The following is an 11205-nucleotide window of genomic DNA, read 5'->3' on the forward strand; positions in this document are numbered from 1 at the left end:
ACAACAGCCTGTTCAGATTTGCGGATGCGTGCCATTATTATACGTGGCATGTGCAGGTCATACCGGCAGGCTTTGCCATGCCAGAACCATCTTGAGGTTCCCTCGTATGCGCTCAACTCGTTTTGGATCCCTTTTTGTCGCCATCGGAATATGTAAATTGCGGTCAGATGGTCCTCAGATTACACATGGACCGCCATCGGATAGGTGTCCCATCTCAACAGCGCCGGAAGGTTTTGAACATGTGCATCACACTCGGGGCCACGGCCTATTTTTGACCAACTGTGTGGACTCTCGCAGATGGCTGCTAGAATGTTTCGGAACTGAAATCCAACACATTTTGGATGTGCGCCGATTCATAATTCTGCCACCATTCTGCGTGATTCCTTCCATGTGTGACGGGGGTATAAGAGTTTCACCAAATCAAAGTTAATACATTGTTCTTACTGTATTTCTTAACTTTGTCTGAGAATAAAGATGTTTCTTGACACTGTTTCTGCCAAAGCCAGTCTCACGGCATTTCGTGATAACATTACGAAAACTCAATCTATGGGTTTGTGATATTGTCACAAAAATTGGCACTTTTTGTGACGGGGGTACAAATTCATTTCGTGATGGGGTACGAAATGCGGGGTGACGGGGGGTAGGGTTAGGGAAGGGAGATACATTATGGTTATGGTTAGTCAGGAAAAGGGAGAACATTAGAAATGGTAAAATAAAATTAAAAAATACTTCACGAAAAATGCACCATTTTCCTGATGGGGGCACGCACGTTCTGTCTGTGTAGGTTTTATTCAAACTTTTCCTGACAGCCCAGATCCATAATAATTGGACTTGCACCTTGTGTTTTTCACTCCGTGTGCATGGGGATAGACAATAGCTTACTGTATGTGGCCCTCAAGACATCATTTTCACTTCCGGTAGATATTTTTTTACTTGCCTTCCAAAAATGAGCTTCCATGCTTATACTTCTGCCCGAGTTACAAGCAATATTGATTCACAGATGTTGTGCCACAGCCAGGTCTGTGTCTAGTGAGGGGTTCTGTGGATGTTTGTAGCTCTAGCCTGGAAGGCATTTCCTGATTGGCTGCTGTGAGTGGTCGAATCCACAGTGGATGTTCATGCACAAGTGTGGTCATTCACTGGCTGGGAACAGGACTTGATTTTCATCTCACTTCCACGTGGAGACTTGAAGGCAGCCAGACCTGAACATGGCTACATCCTTATTATTGCTAAACTCTCTCCATGTGACACTACTTTTTCTTCTGCAGCACGGTGAGTTTTAAGGATGCTTTGCTATATATCAGGGATGTGTTAAAATACATTTTTAAACAGTTTGATTTAGTTATTTTAACAGACTTTATCTGCTGTAGGTGACGGCTTTCAGGAGGAACTTGATCTCTGTGATCCATCTTGTGTTGGTGAGGTTTCAGCTCTGATTATCATAAAATTTTATAATTATCTCAGTCATTGCTATTTGTTTGTTGATTTTTGTGAACCCTGGTGAAAGGCCGGGGTATGGGTCAAGGAGGAAACTCGTAACTTTTGGAGTTGATACAATTAAGGGGGGCAGAATCAGGAATTTTTCTTCCTCTGTTCTTTTACATTGCGAGATAAGGCTATTTTATTATTTAAATTTGAAGAATTTCTCAAGCGATAATGCACTTTTTTTTAAAGCATATGCAGAGTGCAAATATCTAAGAACAGGTAGGATTTGGTGCAGTTTTGGATAACAGATTTTATGCATTTTGCATGATCTCTTGAGAAATTTCTGAAAATATTGAAAAATGTCCTATCTCACTAGGATAAAGAAATGGGGCCCGGGGGGGGATCACTAATATTTGCAGGGGTATTAAAAGATGAATGTTGAAGTAGCTACAAATAAAGAGTGAATCCAGGACCCTCATTTATCAAACTGTGTATAGAAAAGGTTCTAAATGCTGTCGTACAAACAAAATATATTATGTACACACAGCAGTAAGTATCAGTTAATCCTACATGTTCTGAAACACCGTGCACATATTCAGAAACAACCCTAATTATATGGTAACAAAATAATCTGTGTTGCTTGTGTTTCTCGCTGTAAAAATGGCTGAGAGTGAAGAAAAGAACATTTTCTGACCATAAATGTGGTGAGTACTAACATTACACAGCAACAAGTAGTTTGGAAACCAACCATTCATGACAATCATTCACTCGCTTCTTAATTTAGACATCACAATCACTTATGGATATAACTTAAGCTTTAATATACCCGCCCACGACAATCTGCATAAAATTGCTCAATTAACAGAATAAGTATACAATCGTTAACAGTTGTCCCAGAACCCTTTGCACTCCTGTGATGTCACTGCTGTCTTTATCAAAACAAAATCTCCCCTAAAGCAATTTGAGAAGCTAAAACAGTGTGGGCTCATGTTTAATATAAAATTGTAGAAAGGAAACTATTTTCTTCATGCCTTGTAGTTGTAGGCAGAGATCTGAGGTCCAAAGCTGCTGTTTACTTCACACAGGTGTCTTTTGTAGGTTTTGATTTCAGTGAGGCTACAGGTCTGTTTCTAACTCTACATGATGACTAATTATGCAATTATTAATTAAAGGAAATAAAGAGAGTATGTAGGTGAGGTTGATGCAGTGGTTTTGTAGTTGCACGTTCCCTGTTCTACCACTAGATGCTGTCTGTATGCATAGGCAGAGCTGTGTGTATATTTACACACATTTCTAAGTACAAGTTGGTAAATTCCATATTTTGCATAATATTCATACGTACGGTTTAGGCACAAATATGTGCACTGCGTAGAAACGATTGACTTAAAAAAAAACATTAAAAAAATTGTGCAAGAGAATGGGTACCTGTTATCGCTTCAGATGTTGGTAAAGGTGTGCTCTCTCCATATACTGTTAGATTTTTTTTTTTTTTAACAAAGAGCAACCATTTATTCACAGACATAACAGGAGTAGCTTCACCAAAAATATTCTGTGTTTTTTTTTTTTCCCACTTGTGCATTGCTTCATGTCTGCAGGTTTTCCTGCCTCTGACTTGTCTGGTCAGCGAGGGATGAGGTACACTTACAGATACAGCACCACAATTACCACAGCGCTCCGTGGTTCCACTACAGGCAGGAATGGCCTGGCTTTGGACTGTGTGGTTGATATCGATGTGGTTTCCAGATGTCACTTGATGATGCAGGTCAGACTATTTCTTTTAAAGCAATGCATATATTCTGTATTTCCAGAGATTTTATAGTTATGTGCACGCTTGCAGATTAGGAATTCACAGATAAAGCAACGTTCACCTGAGAAGGAGCACTCCGTGCACCGCGTAAAAATCTTGAGGTAATTGATTTGTCTTGTTTCTTTCTCTTCTTTGTCACATCAGATGATTTGGGAATGTGATGCCTGTTTTCCCTGTGAGTGTGATACTCTGAGGTGTCTCAATTGCATGTGTTCTCAGTTCTTGTGGGCCTCATCTGGTGTTTTTGTTTCCCAGGGAGTCACTGGAGAGAACGCGCCTCAAGTTCTCCCTCCAGGGGGGAAAGGTCACAGCCCTTTGCATCCAGAAGGGGGAGCAGGTGTGGGCCCTCAATATTAAAAGAGCTGTGCTGAGCATGCTCCAGACCTCCCAGACAGCAGCCTCTGGACGGGAACTAGAGGAAGAGGTGAGACATGGAATGATCAGCATACAATAGTTCAAACTCACAAGTTTTTTTTTAAAGTGTGTTTTCATATTAGTTTGGACAAATTTCGTAGAATTTTCTGAATCCTATTATAATTTGAGCCCTACGACAGACTTGCATCATGTCCAGGGTGTACCCCGCCACACAGACTATGACTGCTGGGATAGGCTCCAGCCACCTGTGACCTTTAACTTAAGTAAGCAGGTATGGATGGATGGATGGATGGATAGATGGATATTATATTATAATTTGAGATGTTGTTTGGGCCAGTTTCCAACAAACTTTCTGTGTGCATGTAGGTTGACCCCTGAATTGCCCTTCAGGAGCTTGTTTTGAGAAAGGTCAAGGTCATTGGGTTCAAAGGTCAAAATGTTGGTTTATCTGCCTGTTCTTTCCCCTACTTATCCCAGGTCTTTTGGTCGATTTCCACCAAACTTGATGTGTGGATGACATCAATTTAATTCCACAGCTGCCTTGAAAGGCTGGTTGACTGTGTAATTTATTAAATTGTAAATCTGTTTTAGCTTATGTTATATAGTCTTTTAATAGTTATACCTCTTCATTTAACTTTAAATGGAGCTTTTGTATTTGTATTCTTCGCTGGGAAGGCTGCTACCCTTAATTTCGTTGTACAGTGACAGTAAAGATATTCTGATTTTGTTTTGGCAAAGGACAAAGTTATTGGGGTCCAAGGTTAGAATTTATTTTTCATCTCCAATTTCCACCAAACCTGTCACACATATGTAGGTGGGTAGTGGAATTGCCCTGCAAGGTCAAATTTCCCAAAGGTCAGTCATGTCTGTCTGCTTGCTTGTTGGCCTACTCCTCCCACGTCCTTTTGCTGACTTCAACCAAATTTGGTATGTCAGTGAAGGGCGGCCCCGTAATTGCCATTTAAAAAAAAAAAGGATGTAATCATTTTGCCTCAGGTCAAGGAATGGATTTGATTTTGACCTGATTTAGTCAGATTCTGCAATTTGGTGGATTCCAGGAAAGAAGGAAGGTCAAGGTCAAATTGCTATAGCCACTACTGACTTCATGCCTGTTATATGGTTTATAACAACACACAATGATACCTGATCTGACTGGTATCACCTCTACCTCCACCTCATTGCTGTCTTTGTGCACACAGTGTCTTTGACTTTGCTGTTGTAATGCCCTTCTATCAGACAGACGTGTATGGGACTTGCACCAGCAGTTATGAGAGACGAGGATCTGTGATGCTGAAGATCAGGAATCTCAAGCAGTGTCACAAGCACAGGCTGGCAAACTTCTGGCCCCATGCAGTTCCACTGTCTGAAGATACAGTGAGTGTTTTTTTTTTGTTGTTTTTTTTTTGCAGATTACACGATGCATGTTTTGCATTGCTTCTCTTTTCATAACAGTCAGAGGTTGAAAACTAGCAATGGCACTGCAACATTTGTCAGAAGGAAGACTTTGCTGTGCCACTATTACCACTGAATAGACTCAACAGCTACATTTGATTCATAGTGTTATAATTGGGTATTCATTTTTCTTTATTTTCTAGTCTCTGCAGTCTGAGCTGCACTGTATTCAACAGCATGGATCTACAGTGATGGAGGGGGTCAATTGTACAGAAACAGTTTCTATGGCAACGTGGTCCAGATATGCAGGACTGGTGAAGACCCAAACAGTGGCCACATTGGTCTTGCTCAGAATCCAGCCAGGAACACCTCCAGGTGTAGGTCAGGAGTTGACACATTTGTAATTTATAGTGTGCTGTATATCCCTGTACTGAAGTGCTTGATTCCTGTTCCAATACTTGGTTAATCCTTCAGATTCCTTAAGTCGGGGAGTTCTGACTGACCTGCAGTTTGATGATGATGGTGTTTCATGGGCTGGAAAAGAGCGCACCTCAACACCTCAGCGTGCCAGTCAAACTGTCAGGAGCTTATGTGGCCTCACCTCAGAGTCACAACAGGTAGATCAACATTCAACCAATTCCTGTTGCTTCTGACTTGATCATGGGTATCTGTATAGAATACCAAGCTGCCTGACTCGCACTGTCAGTGTTGCACGTGAAAACTCTATTCTAGTCTACTGTATATCAGCAGTACAAGTGAATGAACCCTGTTCCTCAAATATTTCAATGAATGAGTCAATTGCCGGGATGGGCCACATAGTATCATTATCGATATACTGGTAAAAAAAAAAATTCTCCCCAAGATAAAAATTTGTCATCCCGTGATATTAAATATATAGTTGATGCTATCTTTACATACCGTATGACATAGGTGTCAAACTGATTCCTGGTGATACCAGGTGATTTCACTGATGAACTCTGATGTTCATCAGTGAAATCACCTGGTGGAGTTGGTGGTTACAAAGAAAACCTGCACCCTCTTGGCCCTTTCTGGAATCAGTTTGACACCTATGCCGTATGTGCTGCATGTGAGCAGCTAATGCAGAATGGTGACGAGTATGTCGGAAGGCAGAGTTTAATCGAGGTAGAAGAGATAAGCTAATCATGCAATGCACAATGATACAGATGTGATACTGCCATATAGTAAACACATCAACTTGACCCAGAAGTGAACCAGCATCCAGATTATGGTGTGTATTTCTAACTGCTCTCTGCAGCAGTAAAGGTGGGCAGCAGGGACTGCACAGCAGGTCAGTCCTCTCTATATGACATGCAGTCTGGAGAGAGAGAGAGAGAGAGAGAATAAATAAGCAAATATAGTATATACTGTGTGTGTATATGTATATACAGTTGTATGCAAAGGTTTGGGCACCCCTGATAATTTTCATGATTTTCCTTTATAAATCATTGGTTTTGGATCAGAAATTTAAATTAATTATATCATATAGCAGACAAACACACTGATATTTGAGAAGTGAAATGAAATTTCTAGTATTTACAGAAGGTGTGCAATAATTATTTAAACACAATTAGGCAGGTGCATAAATTTGGGCACTCTTGTCATTTTATTAATTTGAATACATTTAGCACTAATTATTGGAACACAAAATTGGTTTGGTAAGCTCATTGACCCTTGACCTCCTTACACAGGTGAATCCAATCATGAGAAAGGGTATTTAAGGTGGACATTTGCGAATGTTTCCCTTCTTTGAATCTCTTCTAATGGGTGGCAACATGGGAGCCTCTAAACAACTCTCAAATGACCTGAAAACAAAGATTGTTCAACATCATGGTTTAGGGGAAGGACACAAAAAGCTGCTTCAGAGATTTCAGCTGTCAGATTTGACTGTGAGGAACATAGTGAGGAAATGGAAGACCACAGGCACAGTACTAGTTAAGGCCGAAGTGGCAGGCCAAGACAAATCTCAGATAAGCTGAAGCGAAGGATTGTGAGAACAGTCATAGTCAACCCACTGACCTGCTCCAAAGACCTACAACATGATCTTGCTGCAGATAGTGTCTCTGTGCATCGTTCAACTATACAGCGCACTTTGCACAAAGAGATGCTGTATGATGCTGTAATGCAGAGGAAGCACATTTGGACAAGCCAGCTTCATTTTGGAATACGGTGCTGTGGACTGATGAAAATAAATTGAGTTATTTGGACATAACAAGGGGCGGTATGCATGGCTGAAAAAGAACACAGCACTCCAAGAAAAACACTTGCTACCTACAGTAAAATGTGGAGGTGGTTCCATCATGCTGTGGGTCTGTGTGGCCAGTGCAGGTACTGGGAATCTTGTTAAAGGTGAGGGTCACATGGATTCCAGTCAGTATCAGCAGGTTCTTGAGAACAATGTTCATGAATCAGTGACAAAGTTGAAGTTGCATCAGGGCTGGATCTGTTAACAAGACAATAACCCTAAACACTGCTCAAAATTTACTAAAGCATTCATACAGGGGAACAAGTACAATGTTCTGGAATGGCCATCTCAGTCCCCAGACCTGAATATTATTGAAAATCTGTGGTGTGATTTTAAGCGGGCTGTCCATGCTCAGAATCCAACAAACCTGACTGAACTGGAGATGTTTTGTAAAGAAGAATGGTCCAAAATACCTTCAACCAGAATCCAGACTATATAGGAAGCGTTTAGAGACTGTTATTTCTGCAAAAGGAGGATCTACTAAATACTGATGTATTTTTTCTGCTGGGGTGCCCAAATTCATGCACCTGCCTAATTTTGTTTAAATAATTATTGCACACTTTTTGAAAATACTAGAAAATTAATTTCACTTCTCAAATATCAGTGTGTTCGTCTGCTATATGATATATTTAACTGAAATTGCCGATCCAAACAACCAATGATTTATAAAGGAAAGTCATGGAAATCATCAGGGGTGCCCAAACTTTTACATACCAGTGTGCGTGCGTGCGTGTTTGTGTGTGTGTGTAATGAATATGCTACTGTGTGCGCACAAGATACAGTTTATTTGCATGGTTTGATTAATTAGTTCCCATGTTTGATTAGTTTGTGTGGTGTGCCAAGATGAGTGTGCACATTAAACCGAGTGTGAAAATGTGTGACAGACCTTATTATTGCCCATTAATGTGGATAATAAACAAAAACATATGTATTAAGCAAAGAACAGATTTTGTTTGCTCAGAGATGTGTGTTTGTTTAGAGGAATTAATGTCTTTGCTGTGTGAAATTGACAAAATTATGTATTTATTGAAGTTGTGCCCACAAATTAATCAAACCACAGGAACAGATTTCTAGTATATGTTGTGTACTACACTTGTTTTTTTTTGTTTCTCTCTCTCTCTCTCTCTGTGGTCCCTCCAGTGCTCCGTGGCTGTGCTGTTGATAGATTCATATATGCATCATAGAGGTCTGGTCCTTTAAAGGTGCACAGCTGTTTTTCTTTCTTTTTCCGCTGCTGCCGTTGAGGATTTTCAGCAATGGAAGCGTCCATCTCCACCTCAGCAAATTCCTCATGGACATCTAGTGGTCTTTGGCTACAGATGAATGGGACAATTTTCATGTTGTTACTTATATCATTATCACCAAAAATACCAGGAAATATAATTTTACGTCTGTATTGCCCATCCCTTAGCCAAATATTTCACTCACTCTGGTAGCCTTCATTATAAATCTGACGATATTTAATGAAGATGACAAAGATATATTTAATAATGATGATGTTTAATGAAGCTGTTTAAATAGGGCAGTCAAAACCAGAAACTGACATTGTGACTTAAAGCTATTTGAAAATCATGTGAACAATGTCAGTTGATTCTGATTGAGCAGGAACTATGGAGTAGAAACTTTACTCCTGTCATGACACCTACAAAGTTCCTCCTTTTGAAAATCCATCTCTGTAAGTAATGGCTGTTGTGCCTGCTTCTAGACATCCCAACAGTTCCTAAACCTGGTTTTCCAGCTACGAGATTTGAAACTTTCTCAACTCAAGACACTCTGGCAAGAAGCATCTTTCAAGTGCCGCAATGACTGGTCAGTGTTTTCCTTTACAGAAGCTTCATTTAATGTGGGTAAAATTAATTAGATTAAATCTGAAAGAGCTCCTGTTCAGGGTGTATAAAGAGTAAAATATGCAGTCTGTGGTTAAGCTTAAAAAAAGTTTGCCTGAGACAGAGGTCAGTCTAACTGCAAAAGACCCTGTGATATTGATGACATAGTTTGATGTTTTTAGCATGATCTATCAAAGAGTTTGATTAGTAGATCTCTCTTGTGGCTGATGATCTGGACAGAATTATGACGTGAAGGTGACCCAGAGTCATGGACTACTGTATATTATCTATTATTTAATGATTATTTATCTGTAACTTATTTAAAGACGTTCATGTAGTCAGGTCTATATGTATTTGGGTAGTCATGTAATTTTTGCCTCTGTACACCACAACGGAGATAAAAAAAAAAACAAGATGTGCTTGTAGTTTAGACATTCAACATTAATTCAAGAGGTACAACAAAAATATTCACATTAATGATTTAGGAATCACAGCCGTTTTTATACAAATTCCCTCCGTTTTCAGATGCCATAAGTAATTGGACAAATTAAATGTCTTGTTAAAGCTATATTGTATAGAATTTGTCATCTAGTGGTGAGGTTGCAAATTGTATTATGCAGTTAGGGGTCATGATATTGTTTTCCATAATGTTTTCACTTCTTTGGTGATGGAGATCCGTGCTCCCATACATGTTCTCCATTTTATAAAAATTATGATTTTCAAACTGGTTAGCCTGCACTACCAACTAAAGTGTGTAGGGGCACAACTACTGTTTCCGATTCTTTTTCTTCAGTCTTCCAGGTTCACTGCAAAATGCAAAAAAAGGGTAAAGTACTATGTCTCTTTTGGGATACCACTGCGATGTGACAGCAGGTGTGAGGGGGCCCACTCTCCTGTAGCTATAAAGGGCTCATTCTATCAGATTCTGCAATCGGAAGTGGCTGGACACAAATGCTGAACACAGACACCAGAGTTTGACGTGTAAAAGGCTTTAGTAGAAATGCTTGCAAAGGTCGGTACACAAAAAGGCAGTCCAGAATCAGCAACAGTGCAAAAACATCAGGCAAAGGTGAGGTCGAGAAAACAGACAGGTAGTTCAAAAACACAGCAGGGGAATCAAAAAACAAGGACTCTGAAGACAGGCTGGAAGCGAAGAGGATAAAGCACAACAATCTGGTGAGGAAGAGTGAGAAAAGAGAAGCAGAGACAGAAAATCCCAAGCAAAAAATAAGAGACAAAAAAGAACACCAGAGAACATGTCTGGAACATAATCAAAACACCACACAGAACATATCCCAGAACCCCAAACCTTGACACATTCAAAGCATACAAAAACACATTGATTTGGTGTTGCAGGTAATTGTACACTAATGAACAGATGGTTACGAATGCCATACTCCATTTCTGCTGATAAACACCACTTAATCCTACACACTGTATCTTTAATATAAATCATCACTCTAGCAGCCAGGTAGTGATGGGCACAGTTCTGTAATGGCTAACTGGCAAACATGACTTTTTTGTTAGAGGATTAGCTTTTCAGCTAACTTTGAAAACCACCAGCAGACCAATTAGCTTCTGCTAAATTTAGTTCTGCGAACTTTCAGTCTGCTAACATTTTTTTTTGCTGGCGTAGTGAGTAAAGCTTACCGGTCAAAAACATTTGTAAACCCTAAAATCATACATGTTAGTTCCTGTCTGTTGTGTGTTTTGCAACAGTCAGACTGCTATGAGCTCAGCCCTCCCCCAGCAGAAGGGGGCAGGGCAGCTGCCAACTGCTGCTGCTGCATAAAAAGTGTAATTACTTTGCACATGCAAAGACACAGATATGTGGCAGGAGACATGAAAAGCAAGGCACTTTTCACTCATGGTTTCATTTATAAACAAAACTAATTCCTGACAGTTTATCAACATTAACGGCAACTTTGTCATTTTTACAAAGTGAAAATATCGCACATATTTTTTAAAGTAAAGCACTAATTCTGAAGGTTTGAGTGTTAACTGACACACAAGCCAAATGGCATTATGGGAAATGAGCCTTCTCTCAATCTCTCCCGCCCCTTCAAAATGCAAAGAACACTGCCATCTACTGGATGAGCGTGTGAATAGCGACCAAC

At 40.0% G+C, this 11205-nt stretch overlaps 1 protein-coding gene across 1 annotated transcript; it reads left to right on the plus strand.

Moving 5' to 3' along the window:
- The first annotated feature begins 1156 nt into the window (after window positions 1-1156).
- LOC117521200 (apolipophorins-like) lies at window positions 1157-6160 on the plus strand. Its single transcript, XM_034182546.1, has 8 exons — window positions 1157-1418; window positions 3021-3187; window positions 3263-3333; window positions 3488-3656; window positions 4844-4981; window positions 5203-5380; window positions 5474-5616; window positions 6059-6160. The coding sequence occupies exons 2-8, from the start codon at window positions 3056-3058 to the stop codon at window positions 6158-6160; spliced, it is 933 nt and encodes a 310-aa protein (XP_034038437.1). The 5' UTR covers window positions 1157-1418; window positions 3021-3055.
- The last annotated feature ends 5045 nt before the right edge of the window (window positions 6161-11205 follow it).

This window comes from Thalassophryne amazonica, chromosome 12, assembly GCF_902500255.1.
Source record: "Thalassophryne amazonica chromosome 12, fThaAma1.1, whole genome shotgun sequence".
Classification (NCBI taxonomy): domain Eukaryota; kingdom Metazoa; phylum Chordata; class Actinopteri; order Batrachoidiformes; family Batrachoididae; genus Thalassophryne; species Thalassophryne amazonica.